This window comes from Pezoporus occidentalis, unplaced genomic scaffold, assembly GCF_034315485.1.
Source record: "Pezoporus occidentalis ecotype Australia unplaced genomic scaffold, CSIRO_AGI_Poc_V1 ctg24, whole genome shotgun sequence".
NCBI classification, from domain to species: Eukaryota; Metazoa; Chordata; class Aves; order Psittaciformes; family Psittacidae; genus Pezoporus; species Pezoporus occidentalis.
In genome coordinates, this window is record NW_026914285.1 from 6,124,133 (window position 1) to 6,142,835 (window position 18,703).

Below are 18,703 nucleotides of genomic sequence, written 5' to 3' on the forward strand. Positions count from 1 at the left end.
TTCTTCCAGATTTAATATAATATCTTTAATATATCCTTTTAATAGCTTGCTATCTATGCCTGTGCTGGATTTGAATGAACACTTAGAATCAGTGTTACTTATTTTGATGTGGCATCGGATACTTTTAGAAGTCTAAGGCACAGTTACTGAGTTTCCTGCACTTGCAAGGAAACTGTGTACTTCTGAACAGTAAGCATATATCAAGAGCTAAAGCAAAAGCAAGCTATTACTCTCCTGAAGTCTTATGGGCAACAGTGGGGTGATTGTGCTCCCTCTTCTGTCATTTTACAAGGAGGGTACTGCTGTAGATTACATGAAAAGTTCTCATCCATGAAAAGGCAGTAATAGGGGAAAAGGAAGAGATGCTATAGAACAGGCTGGTTACTGGGTAGCTGAAAACAAGGACTTTAGGTAGACAAGTGGAGTGAGAGTCCTCCCTCAATCACTGTCCAAAATGGGAAACTATTTCCTTACCACTGGATCCAGATGAAGAGCTTTCCTCTGCAGTTTCTTCCTCCTCCTGCTGCCCACTGAATGTTCATGTACAGAGGTGCCCCAGCAGCATATATGAGATGTGTGCTGTGCAGTGGGCACAGTCCAACAAGGAAGATGTTTTGCTCACATGCAGCACAACGGCAGAGACAGTCGTGTATGCAGCACCATTGCTAATACATTGCAATACTAAACCAATCCTCCCTATGCCCTTCACCCCCCATATCTTCTCAAAACTATTCCCTAGCGTTGCCTGGGAGAATGCTTTCAGAGACACTGACCTTTAACAATTTGTGTCAAGTGCTGTTTGATAAACCATCAGCTAACTCTTCTATAGGGACCAGGGTCACAAGAGGTTTCCTGTAGAATGCTGAGGCACTGAAGAGACTTCCATTTCAGACCAAAGAAGTGAACTTACGACTCTTGTGCTTACCCAGCTTGCACAAACATTAAAAGTTCTTCCATGCTTTGAATTGACCAAAAACCTTAACTAGGACACTGAAAAAAGAAAGTTTTGAACAGGAAGAATAAAACATGAGAAGTGTTAAGTGCTGTTAGCAAAAACACATGACTATAAACCTAGCTAGGCAGCTTGAGATTTTTTAGTGCAAAGAACATGAGAAGCTACCTTCCACTCCAGACTTGTCTATGGACTGTCAAAGTTGAGGAACTGGGGAGGAACTTTATGACCATCTGAAGTAACATGTTTCCACAGTTTTCCACTGAAAACTTTAAGCAAAGTTCTGTTCTTGCAGCTTAGCAAGTAGACAACGCTCCAGAGTTGTATTTCAGTCTGCTTCCTACTTCTAGGACCTGACTTAATGGCAGACCCTTTGCTAAGCAACACTTTTTTTTTGGTTTAGTTTTCCCTTACAAAGCTGTAAGGAGAAGAGGTTTTATGCTTAGTGATTTTACTTTGATGTAAATCATGGCTTTTAAAGTAACAATCATAGCTGCAGGGCTGTTTGAACCAAAACACTATCATCCTTACACCACTCTCAAAGTTTTATGTTAACCACTTTGGCTAGCAAAGTTAAGTTGCTGAGCAAAAGTCATAACATCAAAAGACGATTTTTAAGAGGGAGTCAAAACATTTAATGGACTAAAACTACAGGTTTAACAAAGAGTTTAATTAATGTCTAGTTATAACTAAAGAATTGGTTTTAAAAGGTAATCAAAGATAAAACCAGGCAATTATCTGGCACATACTGCAATGCTCAACAGTGTGTGCAGTTTTAAATTATAAAGAACAGAATAATGAAGATCAGAACAGAAACTAATAAAATGTAACAAACATCCTTTCCCCAGAACATGATTGCACTGGGCTATCTAACAGCTGGATATTTGGACAAAGAAATACAAGCATCCAGTTCAACAAATCGTAAGTTCAATTTTCCTGGCCCCTCTCTACTGCTGTCTGCTGCAACTCTGGAGTTTTAGTGTCAGTAAAAATGAAAAACTACAGCTTGCTCCTTAATCTGTGTTTCCAGTTAGAACTTTTCAGTACCAGCTTTAAAGCCTTTCCATTCTGTCTTTCTCAAAAACTCTGAAGAAATTTCTCCTCTGGAACGTCAGCACTACCTGTTAAAAATACAGACTTATTAACAGCTAAAACTCATTTCTAGAGCTTCCACGTCAGAAGGGACCAACTTGTTATCTTAAAATCTATATTATTAATTTCTGAAACTTTATCACACAAACTAATAGAAAACAATCCAGACACTACACAGGTCGATTAAAATTTATTTATTCCCTCCCTTTTATTCACTTTTCAAAAGATATCCACCCCAAATACCATTCAACTTTGAATATATTAGTATACTACTGCTGTTTAAAAAATAAACAGCATGGAAAATGTATAGTTGGCAACAATATTAAGTTTTGATACATCTGTCATATTCACTTGGAGTCCTTGTAATTCTGGGACAGTGGAAGTACGGTGTCCATTCAGTGATAGCTACTTTGCCAGATAACGAAGACATCAACTAAAACAGTAAGAACTGATAGGTGCATATGCCTTCTCTTTAAAAGCCAGTTGGCAATAAATGAGTAGCATTTTTCATTGTCATGCAGGAATGATTGTATTCTACTTACTTGGGCTTTCTGAGTTTTTGTGGTTTTAGGGTGCTGGATGGTTAAGGGATTTTTGGAAAATGAGGCTGTTAAAGGTGAAAGCTCAGCATACAAGCATGTTAATTTAAAGCATCCTATGTTTAAATTTTATGCTTTAACTGAAGACTATCACCCTAGATCCATGCCTTCATGTCTAACAGCAACAACATTCTTTTTTCCCCGTAAAAGGAACTATTATGAACACACTATAACCAAAACTCAAGGGTTTATACCACCTATGTTAAATTCACCTGCTATATTAAAAGGCATGAGCTGGGTTAAGTGCCTGACACCGTGTTAGAATACATCTAAAATAAGAGTTTTTAATCAACTATGTTGTGGCTTAAACACAACTTTTGAAACATAACTGCATTATTTCCAAACTTTTAATATATCTCATCTTAAAAATATACACATTAAAATAAATTATTCTTAATATATTTCTTTATATCAAAGAAGAATCTTCAAACTTACAAAAACAGTCCAGAGGTAAATACGTGTCATATATCCCACTAGTCAAAAATTTAAAGTAACTGACATTATTTCCAAGTAGTTAGCTTCTTACAACAGTTTTTTGCCATCTCTTCATTTATTACTTAGCTCACAGAAAGGAGAATGTTTTAATTCAGAAAAATGTCTCTCGACAGAGTGGACAGGTGGATTTGTTGCTCGATGTGAACCATTTGTACTGAAAGAGAAATACAGTAGTTTAAGACACACATGCAAGCTCTCAGGAATGACAGTTTAGCACCAATAACCACCATTATTCGCCAATTTTTATAATTATCAAAGCATTAACTGTACTTTAAAAAGACCAAATAAACAACAACAAACTGTAAAAAGACCTTTCCACTTCTGTATGTATGCATGTGTACATATAGATACACATGTATTTATATATAGACATCACACACATATAATACTAAAGTCTTACTCTAAAAAGCCTGACACAAAGGAATTTTCATCCAGTCTCGTATTAGAATAAAAAGCTAGCATTTTTAAAGCAGCAATGATCTCTCCATTTCATGTCCATACAGGTGCTAACCTGTTCCAGTATGCTCTGTACAGCTACTGCCTACAATGACTTGGGTATAGTTAAATGTTAATTGTCCACATCAGTATTGTTTACTAAAGAGCATGCTGCACAAATTAAATTTAACCTTTTCCATTCCCATATTGGTGTGGATAACAGCGAGATGCTGTTGCTACACCCTATGTAGATGTAAGGCTTATGTCTTAGTGAATGTGAAATGGATCATTATCGTCTGTGAAGTGTAGCAACCCCTCTCTCATTACATGCTCTTACATCTTATTACAAAAGCCATACAAATAACTCATGAGTTTAGTTAATCCCTGATACTCCAATAACACAACAGAGAACTGATAGTATTACAACAGAATTTCCTGGTTCAAACTACAAATGGATATTTTGCCTATTTGAAAGATTTAGCCTAGGTACTTACCAAGCAAGCTGAATGAAACTTTTTCTTGCATGTTCTGCAAGCTTTTTTGGGAAGTGAATAGTTGGAACCATGAATGACCGAAAAGCAGATCATGCAATCTTCAACACCCTCAAAACGTTTGTCCACGTTATTTTTCCACAAAGACAATCCTTCCATAATACTGCCATTCTAACAGAGGAAAAAGAGCTATTAATACTGCAGAATTCCTTCACAGTATTCTTACTGTTATTCATAAGCAGATGAAGGAAACAAAGCCTGAAGGCTTTATCTGAAATTATATGCAATATGTGTGGTGAATAATTTATAGAGCAAATGCATGAAATACAGATGAAAGTCTAGTCTATAGAAAAGCAATGAAAGGAATGCACTTAGAAGCACTTAAAAGGGGATTTTAAAATTTTCAATCACTGTTTTGTTCTAACCATAGATGATGCAACTTCAGCAATCACCAATCTTTTACAGAATTTCGTGTACTGGGTTTTGGGTTGGGTTTTTTTTTCCTTCCTTCAAATGATAGTTGAAATGGAATTGCCACATATAGCAGACACTGGCCCATGTCTTAAAGGATCTAAATTTCCAACTTTGGCTATGGATTTAACAAAACTTACTAGGCCGATAATTTTACTTCTCTCTTCCAGGATCTGGAGAGATGCAGACAGAAGTGACCAAACCCATGAAGTCTTTTGAGATCTACTGATGAGATCCATTATACAGATCTAAGTAATACTGCATCACTAGGAATGTTTTTCTATTTTCATGACTGAATTCAGTTTTCAAAACTAAGGGCTTCCTCTACACTTACCTGATGTGTAAGGTAGGTGCTTAACTGTAGCATCCAATTGCGCCATTGCTGTACAGCCACACCAACCCTCTTTCCACTCTCAACTGTTATGGATCCCAGTGGGTAATTTGATGGAAGCTGTATTATTAGTTCAATAAATATATCATCAACTGAATAGGTAGCAATGACTTCCCGTGCTGCAGACCGAGCCTTTACCTATTAATAAAATAGAAAAACAATATAGAGATACAAAGATACACTAATTTTTTTCTTTATATATATATATATATATATACACACACACATATATATATACAAAACATAAATACTTTACTACACACATTAAATAATTTTCTTAGACCAGGAAAACACTCTTCTCACAGAAAATAAAAATCCATTCATATGTTGGTAAACCAAAGAAAAAGTTACCAGGCATTTTTCAATCTACTGATTCATTACTTTTATAATAAACCGAAGAAAGTGTATTGATAGCCATATCTTCCACTTACCTCCTCCAACCTCATAAAACCCATTCTTTTGTATTTTTTTCCATACAGAATATTAACAAACATCAACTTAATATACAGATACCAAGCTAAACGTTTTCATCATTTAGAACAAAAATTCAGTCATACAGCACACTGTAATACAGCCTTATAATTTCTTAATGTTTGTGAAAAACTGAAGTAAATTAGAAGAAAAAGGACAAAAAGTCTTACTAACCGTCATGCCATTAAATAACTGTGTGCTAGTCTGAACAGAAGCTATTTCCTGTGCAGAAAGCACGCTGCTGACATATTTGCTTGTAAACTTATCTACAACATTGAAGACGCGTTTCTCACAGCTATTCCACCAAAGCCTGACCATGGCCGGAAGGTCTTTCAGTGTTATATGGTACACAGAGCAGGCCAAGTGCGGAATCTGAGATGACAGGACACCTGTCCCTGGGAGGGAAAGAAAAGATGTTGAAATGCATTAATCACAAACGTCAATTCCTCCACACCATGTACAAAAATATTGACACCAACATAACTGTGGGAACCAGAATGTCATGTACATGCTCCTTAGATACTTGCTACCTTTAGTGCTTGTTTGACTGTGTCTTTCTCCATCAGTCTGGTCTCTGTTTCTTAGGCTAATAGTTCACAAATGGAAATTCATCTTCTAATTTAGAGATTAATTCTAGGTGGACTATCAGAAGTCAAAAATACTTTTGCATTCTAGAAACTACAAAATGCACACTTCGGAGCAAACAATAAGAAATCTGGAACACTTTTGAGATTTGCAGTGTTCCTATAGAAGTTTATAAAGAGATAAGGGAAATCATTCTCTTGGAATGTCACATTAGTAATTATTTCTTTACTGTCATCCAGGTAAATTGCTCTGCAACATACAGTGGTGTTCAAGCAAAGTAACAAGAAATGGAAACTCAGTGTCTTTGCTCTCATCTATACAGTACATAACAATTTCAGTGAAGTAACTTTAAAAACTAATTGTCTTTTTCATGTTTCTCAGAAAAAAAAAAAACAAAAACCCCAAACAACCAGCATACCTTCTCACATCACAGTTGATTAACTGGGTCTTCTGAACAGCGTGATGAAAACACATAATCTAATGTCGCAAACATTTCAAAAAGTATGTATTAAAATATGCATAATTACAATTTTTACTAACCTTTGATATCTAAATGAAGCTCTTCAGTAAAAAAGGTTTTTGTGTCCTTATTTGGAACTTCTGAAGTTGGCCCAGAAAAGATGGGGCTTTCAGGCATAAGCCTGAACAAGTGATACAGCAGTTTATTCAAGCTTTTAGTTCTTCTAAGGTATTGTGAGTAGAGAACTCGCAGCTGATAGTGTAAAACAAAAAAGTCAAACCAAAAACCATAACATGTACACGAGACTTAACAAATATAGCTTCCTCTGTAAATAATACAAATTTGTTTCTATAGGAAAGAAAAGCAAGATTATGATTCAGAACAAGTGTTTAGAAGAGTGACTTAGTTCTCTGCATCACTTTGAATGATTAGAAAATTGTAAAAGTAGCAAGCTTGTTTGAAAATGAAAGAATCATCTATTAATGCACCTTAATTCTTTATTACTCTAATACTACCAGCCTTAACTACTGCAGTGCAGAAATCAAAGTCTATTGATGCTTTCAGAATTCCACTAATTCCACAAAACCAATAGGTGCATAATTAAAAGAATAAAAGGCTGGATGAAACGTCAAGATTCAAACCAAGTAAGTATATTAAGAAATTCGGTTAAGAGGAAAGGACGCAACATATACCTGAGAAGAAGCTGCTTTGAAGAAAGCTAATGTTAACTTCCAAGTGAGAAGGTATCCCAGAACAAGGCAGAACTCATCACTCAGGGGCTGAATAACTGCAAATTCTCCAACCGGAATGCATTCCAGGATGTTTTCCAGCAAGACCTCTTGAGTGGCCAGGACAGACATAAGAGCTGCTGGAGGTGATCTATGGAAAAGTGTTATCTGGTTTAGTAAATTCAGATCTTGAGCAGAGCATTAACTGAATTTATATTCACAGATTTCCTAGAAAAGTCATGTCAGTAAAACTATGTATGTAGAACATAAAAGGGACCTTTTATTACAGGAAAAAATACTTTTAAAATCTAGCACAAATGTGTGAATGTAAGATTTTTTCATTTTTATTTTCTTTTTCCTGAAAAGACAGTTGGTTTTTTTTTGCAAGACAAACAAACTGAATGCTGACCGCTTAACCTGGAAGTGGTCACTGTCTAAGCTGATTCAGCCTACACCACGCACAGCTGGTTTGCTTGCTTACTTTGTCTGCAGGTCACACCAACAAAAGAGCAACTGAACAATGGTTCTCCTAATCACTGCATGTGTTGGGTTTGGATTAAAAAGCCCTTTGCGGCTCTATAGTAAAGGTAGGCATTGATCCCTAGGGTGATGTGAAGAAAAAAGATTTTATTGTTGTTTTTTTTTTAAACAGTTACCATGCTTCCTCTTGAAACTGTTGACTTATCATATTCAAGCTGTATACAACACCCAGGTGAGTTTTGGAGGTTCAAGTAACTGAAGCTACCTGTGCAGCTGGACGCAGTCTGAATAGAGCAGTCCAGTAAAAATCTGTGAAGATTTCACAATGCAAAGCATGTACGTTGTGCTTACTCTAGTAACTGTACCTAGAAAACAATTGCAAATACTGCTTGCAGTTTTAGCACAAAGGCAGATTTAACCAATTATAGTGAATATTTTTAATTTTAATAATTTTAATATTACCCTACTGTCATAGTCATATCTTTTTTTCTTAACATCTCCTGAGAGGTGACCACTATGATGCTAATCTCAACTGCTATAGCACATTTTAAAAATACAGAAGAGCCACAAAAAAACTATGAGATAAAAATACTCACAATGCTGATTCTTCCTCTTCGTCACCATAAGATTTCAGATCTTCGTCATCAAATTTTGGCAATTCAGGCATTAATCTACAGAAATATGGAAAGGAAATCAGATTTAATTTTTACTATGATGCACAGTTCTTTGCTTATCAGTGTCAAGCTAATGATAAGCAATAAAATAACGGCAATTATTTGTTATTAACAACATAGAATCTTTAAGAGTCATGTCACCATTGCAAAGATGGTTCCTGAATGACAGCCAACGAGCACGTAGCCTTGCTCAGTTCTTTTCCAGACTTCTTATATTTCCTGAGTCACACTACTCTCAATTAACTTTTCTATTGGAATAAAGCTATTGCAACTTTATGCCTCAATGTAAGTGAAAGATAACGGGAGCTTCTTATGCTTAAACCAGCTGCTTCACAACCTGCATTTTGAGCAGTCAAATGTGCACAGTATTTTTCAAATTCTGTATTCTCTCTTTTGGCATTAGAGAGATCCAGAAGGTTCACAAGACTACACATTTCACTTTCTTACTTTCTATTCTGAATTAGTGAAAATAAAAAGGCCATACTATTTAACAATAGTCAGACCCAGATCAAACTTGGACTAATTCAGTTTTTATTTTAGGACGCTACAAGTATTAGAATAGGGGCTAAAAATAAATAGCTTTATAGTTACAATGCTGTTATTTATGTAAGTATGGTACAGAAAATAAAACTGCATGACTGTATGTTCGTTACTGCAGTAAAATTTCTCAGTACATATTTAGTCGATTTTTACAATTAAATTTAGCATTCATAGTTTTATATAACGTCCTCCAATACAGAACACAAGCTGCCCAGTTTTTTCTCCCATAACGGAATATGAGTTTGCTAAACATACATCTATAAGTGCATGTTCTACAGCATGGTTCTGGGTTTGTTTTGGTTTTTTGGTTTGGTTCGGTTTGGGTTTTGTTGGGTTTTTCTTGGTTTTGTTGTGGTTTTGTTTTTTTTTAATTAGAAAAAAAAAACATGGGATGGAAGGTGACAGAAGTGAGAAATTTTTGATTCTTACTTATACAACATGTGGTAAACAGAAGTTTGTACAGGTCTAGCCCGGAAAAGCAACAGTGGAGATAATGTATTTAGTAGAGTCTGGAGCTTATCTGGAAGATTTGTTTTTTGGCCTGCAACAAACTTTGCTGGCAATTTATGGTTTAACAACTGGTCCTTCGAGATGTGCGTTAGAGCTTCACCCAAAGACGTTAACACAGAGTTTTGAAAAGAGCCTTCAGATGCGTTTTTGGTTTCTCCTATTTAAAATAGAGAAAAATGAGCTGTGATACAGTGTATGGATGATATCATAAACAAGCATTACTATGAACTCAGACTGCACTTATCAGAATCCACCTAAACTTAAGAATAACAATGTTAAGTGCAGTTACTTTACTAATTAGCATGTAAGTGTTAAAAAAAGCAAGTTTTTATAAACTGTGTTGACATATTATTACTATAAATTAAAAAATATGGCCCATTGGGTTATATTTCAGAATAGCCTGATGGGTACCACTATGACCCTCCTTGCCATATACTTGCCTGTGACTTTCACCAACAAAGGTAATAGCAAATTGTGAATTCCCTCAGAAAAGAATTCTTTCCATTCGCTGATCAAGTTCACAGGAAGGTTTTCAGTAGTTTTGAGAGTTGCAGCTTCAAAGTAAGTGCTAAAGGCAGATGCCAAGTCACAACTGACACAAGCAAAAATCTGCACAAGCGGGACATGATAAAGTGAATGGTTTTCACTTGTTGTCTAGAAGGAAAAAATAAGAGGACAATGCCTTAACCACAAATTTGCTTTAAAATGTTTCACATTTCCTGTGTACACCAGAAAGTGTAATTTCCAAGAAAATTCAATTGCAAAGACCATTTTAATATGACTGCAGGAAAGTTTAAAAATGTAATCTGTATCATAGCAAGACTTACTGAAATGAATTTCCAAGTCTCATCAACATTTAGAATCCTGGATTGCTTCCTTTATGTGACCTTCTTTTCAATGACAGAAACTGCCACCAAGTGGATTCAAACAAATGTATGCAGCTGAGCTTTTCTGTGGCACTTGTGCAGCCAAGTGAGCTAAAACTGGTATGTAAAGTGCTCTCACTTTCCTCTCCCAAACACAAAAGCCATATGGATATCATACTTGTATTTCCAACTTGCAGAAGGAAATTGACAATACACTATTGTAAACTGGAAATTATTGAAGTGGCTATCAGGAGAACATTACCTCTCCCCCAGGAGAGTTTATTCTTCTAATTCATATTCTTACTATTTTCCCCCAAGGAATAACATTAAATATTAAAACTATTCCCAAGCACTTGTCTATGCAACAAGTTTTTCATTCAAGTTTGTTGGGTTTTTGTTTATTTGGTTTTTTTTTGTTGTTGTTGTTTTGTTTGTTGTGATTTTCTGCATATACAGCATAGGTAAGGAGATTAATCCCAAGACCAAGAAAGGCCACATGGAAGTTTCCAGCTTGCCCTTAGTAGTGACAGGGTGAGGGATTCTGCATCCTTATTTAACAAATAAAGTAGTCAGCTGTTCACTTTGTTTTCTAACACTGTTGGAATACATTTTGATGCTTCAGGTGATCAGTTTGATATTGCAATGCAGATACTGCTTTACATTCAGATAATTTTTATATGTCATATTAGAATTTGATCTTAAAGGGATATTATTTTTCAACATAAAGACCTACAGCAGACATATTTCAAAATTATTTTCCAACCACCAGTGCCATCGTATTGCTTCAAGAGTAAGGTAATTTCATCTCCATAAACAAAAAGAAACCAGAGATTTAGTATTGCTTGTGCCTTTAAGCAACAGATGACTTTTGTCAATGCTAAGTAAAAAAGGATTTTGTACAAGTCTTTTTAACAATGAGACAAATATTTGCTAAGATGAGATGACTATGTCCCTGCCACATGCAGGGAATAATCTAAAAAAGTAAGTACATCAAAAGTGAAGATGCAACATTAGCACTCGAGCAGTAGGTATTTTCTTAGTTCCGTATCTTAATAGAGGTGATATGTAAAATAAGTTATCCTCAAAATGCTGGGTACCCAGCTATTAATATTAATCATTACTCTGAGATACTATAAAGTTAACACACATCAGATGAAACTAAAACTGTTAAGCCCCACCACGTTCTAAAAGTTAAGACTGAAACATTACGAACACTCTGACTTCCATTCCTCTTGGTAATCCTCATGCATCTTTATTCAAATTGCTATGTGGCATTGCTTCTATAGCATTTTATTGTATCATACCCAACTTTCCACTTTGTAAATAGATAGGCGAACTTTCAACATAAACTTTTAAAAGATTTAGGTTGAAATTTCAATCAGACAGCCCAATAAGATTACAAAAATTGAGTTATTTTGTAGCCTATTTTTTCAGTTGTTCCCCCCTTCCCCCTCCCCTGCATCAATCCATCACGTTTGGAGGTCATGAGGATACTATTAAAAGCTGCAGTGCAACGGTTAGTAATAATCTCTTTCGTATTACCTCTAACCAAGCCAGCATGGAGCACATGATGAAGTCCCATTCACTGTTGTCCAAAGGAGCTATGGAATACTTCAGCAATAAGGGAAGGTAACGGATCACCTCTATGTTGAAACCAAGCAATTGAGCACTTGTCTCTTTCAGATTACTGTAATAAAAATACAACTAAAGCTTACAAATCTTCATGTTGTAAACATGAGTATCTATATTCTTGTCTTCACTCCTCTTAGGACAAATTAAGTGTTGCAGTAGATTCTGCCCTATGTGCTTTGATACTCTGTCTTTCAAAGTTAGAGTACTATATTAGCTGTCAAGTTTAAATAAGCCAGTCAACAGGTACAAAAGAGACTGTAGGAGCTACTTGCTCATCTGCATGTTATAAAGATTTCTAAAATTGTACAATTTACATATTTGCTCAAGTAATACACTTACATGGAACTATGAAATTTAGCAATTATATCAATGCAATAATCATTTAAGTTACTGATTTTAAGAATTTTAAGAATAAGATAGAAGCACTCAAGTGCCCAAATAGCATATATTATTTCGAGACTCTGTGGCCTGGGTTTCTCTCACTACACTCAAGACAAATGAACCTCAGTATATTTTCACTCCTTGCTGGAAGATTTCCAAGCTACATTTGCAGATACAGAATTTTAAACAACAGCCACCTAAGTTTACTATCCAAGTTTTCTTTCTGGTACCTAAATAGGCAATCAGAATTTGTAGCAACACCTACAAAAACTGGTCAGTTCTGAATGCTTTTGAAAACCTTTGATACCTAGGTACATTAAAGAAAGCTCCTAGTTTCCCAACCTTCAACCACCCAGGTAATTTTCTTCAGCATGAGTTACACATGAAGACAGGTATATCGAACTAAGGGATGCAGTTCTAGAATGGCTTAAAAATGTAATGTTAGAGTAGCGGATGGCAGTTGTAACTTTCAAATTGATTTTGTTGAGTTAATAACCACTCTGTACTTTTAAACTCTCATGCTTTTTTGGCTAGGACAGAATTAATGTTTTTCATAGTATCTAGTATGGGGCTGTGTCTTGGATTTGTGCTGAAAAGACTGTTGATAATGCAGTGCTCACACAGAGCTATGGCCTTTTATGCTTCTCACCAGGGAGTAGGCTGTGGATGCACAAGGAGTTGGAAGGGTACACAGCCAGGACAGCTGACTCCAACTGACCAAAAGGACATTCCATACTGTATGACATATGCTCTGCATATAAAGCTGGGGAAGAAGGAAGGGGGGGGGAGGGAGTTCTGAGTGTTGGTGTCTTCCCAAGTCACTGTTAACATGTGGTGGAGCCCTGCTTTCCCATACATGACTGAGCGCCTCCCTGCCAACGGGAAGTGGTCAACAAATTCCTTCATTTGCCCTGCTCGTGCATGCAGCTTTTGCTTTACCTATTAAACTGTCCTTATTTCAACCCACAAGTTTTTTCACTTTTACCCTTCTGATTTTCTCCCCTATCCCATCAGGGGGGAATGAGCAAGTGGCTATGTGGGGCTTAGTTGCCAGCTGGGGTTAAACCACAACATCTAATTTTAGAAATCAAAAGTCAAATTATCTCAAAGTTGCACCTACCAGCTAAAGAGAAAACTGTCTTCACTGTTGTTTTTCCAAGATATTATGATTTTTAGTATTCCAGGTAATAGATGATCACAATCAATACTAGTATCATTCAAGCAGGAGTTCAGAATGGAAAGACACCCAAATGCTCCTGTAACAGAATGAAAATACCATACTCAATAGACCTTTATTATCAAGAGAAAACAAGTGTTATAATGTATGTCAACTGACTATTTTTATTTGAACATCAATACTGTAAGACAATTTGGACAATGCCTACACTTTCTTCTTTGAACACTTAATCTAGAGATGGCATCATTAAATCAAAACCACTATATCTAACCCAAATTTCAGGAAAAAAAATCCTACCAAGAACTTCAAACCAACCACAAATTTGTTATGATTTAAATATATTTGTGCTACTAAAAGTGTTATAATATTGCTTAGAGTATAAAATCTCAATCACCTCCAAGTAACTTTTCAAAAGCTGCTGAAAGTGTATGCACTGAAAGAACTACTCAAAAAAAATCATATATAAGCTGTGAAAGAGCTCTTGCTACAGCATGTAAATACAATCATGACACTTCCAGTTGACAATAGTAATATTTTTGCATGTTGTGTAAAGCCTAAATGATTGAAAACTCCAGTATTTATAGATGTGTTTAAATCAGACAATTACAATACAGCAGTATCAAAATTCTTCTAACAATATCAGCCTAAATACTTTAGTTCTAATTTTGTACCAGGCAGTATCGCTTGTACTTCCTTAATAAAGCAGAAAACTACTATGCTGAACAGTATATAAACATGCAAACTGAGAAGATATTTCTAAGAAAAACAATATTAACAGATTTTCTCTAAATGCAAACAGTATTACAAATACATTCTTAAGTTCTCGTGGACTGAGATAAGAACACACTCACCATTGGTGCTGGAAAGCTCTGCCTGTGTGCACGTCATAAGTTTGGCCACACAGTGGAAAACAAGTTCGTTCTTTTCTTCCTCAAGCAGAAAAGGTGACAAGCACTGAAGTGTATGTAATCTGCCCTCTGTTAATGGCAGAAACCTATTTATACAAGCAAAACATCACAGAATGAAACCCAAAAATTCAACTAGTAAACAAAATGTCAATTGGTTCACAATGATCAAAGATCCTATGACATACCTAATGCCAGGCACTGAGCTCTCACCTTTACATATCATACACATATTACCAAATTTTCAGTCTTCAACTGTCATTCATCAGAATCAGTATCATTTAACACTATCAACATTTGCAACAAACAAAAAATTGTAAGCGTCAGGACTAAAATACCCTTCTGTTGTCTTAAGTTGTTTCATCTCACAGGATACAGCATTTTCTGCACGAATCACTTTAGCCATGGTTAAGGACCAGAGTCTTCCATGTTCCTCTGATCTTCAAAGAAGAAGAAAGACCCTGGTTAATACTGACAGATGCACAGTTCAGTTCACAACACAAGCATGTGAAGTTTGAGTCAGTACACATAAGGAAATATGGTGACACTTTATAAAATGCAAACATGCAGAGAAGTTGGTTTTCTTGTTCTTACATACCTGTCAAATATTGTTTGCTGAAGGCCAGTTGTATCACTAAGCATCCTGAACTTCTCATAGGTGATGTGTATTTCTTCTAACATATGGAGATATTCTTGAAGTGGATAAGGAGGATTTTCCAATTCTTCAACCCATTGTAATGAGTACAACAGTTCTGCAACTAATCAAACCACAAAAGCTGTTGCTTACAAACAACTGCTGAAGATATTCAGTGCGTAAGCAAGAATGTTCAGGTCAAGGTTTTGGTTTTGTTTTTTAAATATATTTTAAATGCATTAAAAAAAAGATGATATTTACATGCAATTTCAGGTGCTTCAGAGCATGAACTGGATATTTGCCATTGCATCATAAAATACAAAAGAAAAAGCTACAATAACTTATTCTATATGTTCAGGATATTTTAAAGTAAATCAAGCATGACAAGAACTGTAGCTTGTCTCTATTCTCTTTATATATACATATATAGATATATACACATATATGTATTTCTTGCAGACAAGGTACTCAAGATTCAAGTCCAGAAAGAAAATAAATTTTATGCTAACACTTAGCATGTGTTTTCTTTATTAGCTTATTGAACAATTATGCTTCTCATCATGGTGACACTTCCAGAGATAAAAATGTTAATTTGATAATGCTGCTTCTAATTTGAGCATTCTATAAAGAAACAAGATTCCATCTGGTAGAATTAAGAAAAACTGCTGCCTCAAAATATCTTTATGTTATGGCTAAACACTCAGGGAGTTTATCTGATGGCACAGATAAAGTTCCTATTGCCCACTCACTCCAATGCACCACATATTTTGGGAATGAACAACTGTGAAGTTCATTGTAAATTGAAACCTCCAAATTCAAAGTCCTGTTGAGACAGCATGTATATAATCACAACAGGCCCTAGAAATAGATTACATTACATTTGTGCATTATTTATACTTTTCAAGAGATAAAAGGATGACTTCTCATATCTATGTGCCAAACTTTAAATACACATTTCTAATTATCAATTCAGATTAATTTCCAATTACTATAAAATCAAATTCCTTTAAGTTTTACCACTTACTTATATTATCTATTTTGCTTCTTTCAACATCACAATTTTCATGGGCTGTATCATTTTCCAATACAAGTAGCACCATTTTACTTAATAAGGCTGAAGTACACAGATGGCCTGGAAGTTTAGTTGTGCCACACAGCTGGACACATGATCCCAACGGTTCACAATTCATACTAAGCCTTCCTTCCAAAAGAGGTTTGTGCATCCACTGTAATAGATGCGTAAGAAGAGTATGAACAAATAATTGACATTTTAATGATGCACAGAAGAGCTCTGATCTGTTTAACCTTGAAAATTCAGAATTGTTAAAAAAAAATAACCATGAAAGACACAAATGAACATCGAAAGCACAATGGTGATGGTGACCCACTCTGTCATATTTTAAAACCTAAATGCACAACAGTAGCTTGAAACTGCATTGCTGCTTCAGAAATAAATATGCATCTTTTGAACTGTAATAATTTTACAAGAAATACTATAGTTAATGAAGGTAACTGCTTAGACAGGAAATTTAGTCCTTCCCCACTTTCCACACTATGCATATCAGCATTTGGTTTATAGTCAGCACATCATGTTTCTCTGCAAATATCAGTGCTTTTCACAAAATTTATCTTATAGAAGAATGAAAGATAAGAGCACCTTCATGATCCATATTCTGTCAGATAAAATTTCCTGGACTGTAAAGCAAGTTGCTGGTGTTCCATGCAGAAAAGAATGATTATTATTTTCCACAGTAATACTGGATGGGACCATAAACAAACAGAATTTGTCCTCTATCATTGACAGAGGCTGAAAAAAACCTTTGCTTAGACATATGCATATTTGTAACTGCAGTACCATGTCAAAATAAAGAATGGTTACCACCCTAAAGAACAGAGACTTGAAGTAAGATTGACTACTGCATGCAAGTCTATTATCATTTTCATACCTCAGTAGACAGAGATTCGTGCAATTTCTCCCACTCAGTCTTGTTTGGCATGACATGGTCAACATAAGCTCCCACAAGATATCCAGACTGCGGGTCAGCTTCCATAAGCTTAGACAACAAATCATTGACTGCAAAGATCAAAACCTGAAGGCTGAGATAAGGAGAAAACACTGCAAACGAAAGTTTGACGCTATCCAGCGAAAGCAAGCTGCTTTATTTTACATTGATACAATGCTATGTACATTGTATCAATGCTATATACTTTGTATCAATGCTATATACATACTACAGAAACGGCTTTTTAAATGATGCTCCACCTGTAGCTCTCACCTCTGACAGGCTGAAACATCTCTTAGTAGTAAAATTCTAATTAAATAAAGAACAGTATAGCACTGATCTTACTTTGTTTTGGTGACTATATTATGAAATGGACATGTACATCACAATTACCTTTTAACATCCAAGGAAGAAGACTGAATTTGATTCTTGACCCATAGCGCAGATTTATGCAAGAAGGCACTCTGTTTCTGCATACTCCGAAGTTGATGCACAAGTGAATTTACTCCAGACATCCAAGTGTGTTTTAATTTACATACAAGTAAATCTATTGTAGGGAAAAAGAAAATAAAAACTCAATGTTGAGTAGTAACTACTGACATTGTAAACTAAAGCACAAATTTTCATGTGAGTTACAGCTGAAAGCTCCATGTCTACGAACTCAATATTCTGTTATATAATGTTTGATGAGAAAGAGTTCAGAAGTAATCATCAACCACAAAAAAGCTTGGTTGAAGTGTTTTTCCAAATTACCTGTTAAGTGCGTAGCATCCTGCCTCTGAGCACACAGCTGGAAGATGGTAAGCAGCAAGTCTTCTGAGGACGGCATCAGTAAACACCCTTTAACTGAACTGAAAAAGCTTGAGGCTACGTCACAGATGAAAGATACCAATGGTTCAGTATTTCCAGCTTCAGAAAGATCCTTAGCTTTAGACAGAGCTGCTTGAAGTTTATCAATAATCCTTTCAACAAAAGTTTCACCAATCAAAGATTCTATTAGGGAGAGGAAAAGACAACATGCTTTGATTACTCGATAAACATGATCATTAAGAGACATCATACAAATATGCACCTTTTTTTTTTATTTACTAATTTTGAATGCAAAATAAAGTGCAAAGTCATTTCAGTCTCATGTATAGCTAAATTCTCTTTCTTACTCCACAGTTAAAAGATCATCTAGACAAAGTTTCACATTGCAGAGTATCCTTTCTCTAAACCAGCTGAAGCACCTTAGACAAAAGGTATATAAAATAGAGCAAGTGCAGAGTCGTCCCTTTCCCCTTTTATGCCTTCTTAGCTTCTGGACAACAGCTGTGAGCCAGAGATTACACCTGATTACCCCAATCACACAGATCTTCCATGAATACACTTACTCCATTTCTCATGGGATAGAAGTAGGCTAATCCCATTTATTCTTGAACTCCACAGCATCTTGTGGTAACAAATTCTATTATTTAGTTATGAAGTGTATGAAGAATTATAGTTTCCTTTTTCCTTAAGCCTATCTAAACAATGAAAAACCTCTTCCTATTTGTTTTTTTCCATACATATTATGATTTTATGGCTCTTTACCACAACCCCATCCCAATCACTTTCATTGCAAGATGAAAAATTCTAGTCTGTTTTACTGCCCCTACAAGCAGAAGCCACTGCATTTGCCTAACAACCCCTGCCATCTTTCTTTTGGAACATGTTAATTCCATCACACTTTTTTTCAACAGCATATAGGTG

General features: G+C 35.5%; 1 protein-coding gene across 1 annotated transcript in view; it reads right to left on the reverse strand.

Moving 5' to 3' along the window:
* Nucleotides 1-2,225: 2,225 nt before the first annotated feature.
* LTN1 (listerin E3 ubiquitin protein ligase 1) overlaps nucleotides 2,226-18,703 on the reverse strand; it is a 31,493-nt gene continuing 15,015 nt past the window's right edge. Inside the window, exons 13-30 of the mRNA XM_062622150.1 lie at nucleotides 17,726-17,965; nucleotides 17,366-17,519; nucleotides 16,916-17,066; nucleotides 15,994-16,195; nucleotides 14,934-15,093; nucleotides 14,674-14,775; nucleotides 14,282-14,424; nucleotides 13,374-13,509; nucleotides 11,783-11,927; nucleotides 9,815-10,028; nucleotides 9,294-9,531; nucleotides 8,247-8,321; nucleotides 7,135-7,321; nucleotides 6,523-6,694; nucleotides 5,572-5,792; nucleotides 4,870-5,064; nucleotides 4,068-4,235; nucleotides 2,226-3,292 (exon numbers count right to left, since the gene is read on the reverse strand). Coding sequence (XP_062478134.1) covers nucleotides 3,230-3,292; nucleotides 4,068-4,235; nucleotides 4,870-5,064; nucleotides 5,572-5,792; nucleotides 6,523-6,694; nucleotides 7,135-7,321; nucleotides 8,247-8,321; nucleotides 9,294-9,531; nucleotides 9,815-10,028; nucleotides 11,783-11,927; nucleotides 13,374-13,509; nucleotides 14,282-14,424; nucleotides 14,674-14,775; nucleotides 14,934-15,093; nucleotides 15,994-16,195; nucleotides 16,916-17,066; nucleotides 17,366-17,519; nucleotides 17,726-17,965 — 2,966 coding nt within the window. The 3' untranslated portion in view covers nucleotides 2,226-3,229. The remainder of the gene's footprint in view (nucleotides 3,293-4,067; nucleotides 4,236-4,869; nucleotides 5,065-5,571; nucleotides 5,793-6,522; nucleotides 6,695-7,134; nucleotides 7,322-8,246; nucleotides 8,322-9,293; nucleotides 9,532-9,814; nucleotides 10,029-11,782; nucleotides 11,928-13,373; nucleotides 13,510-14,281; nucleotides 14,425-14,673; nucleotides 14,776-14,933; nucleotides 15,094-15,993; nucleotides 16,196-16,915; nucleotides 17,067-17,365; nucleotides 17,520-17,725; nucleotides 17,966-18,703) is intronic.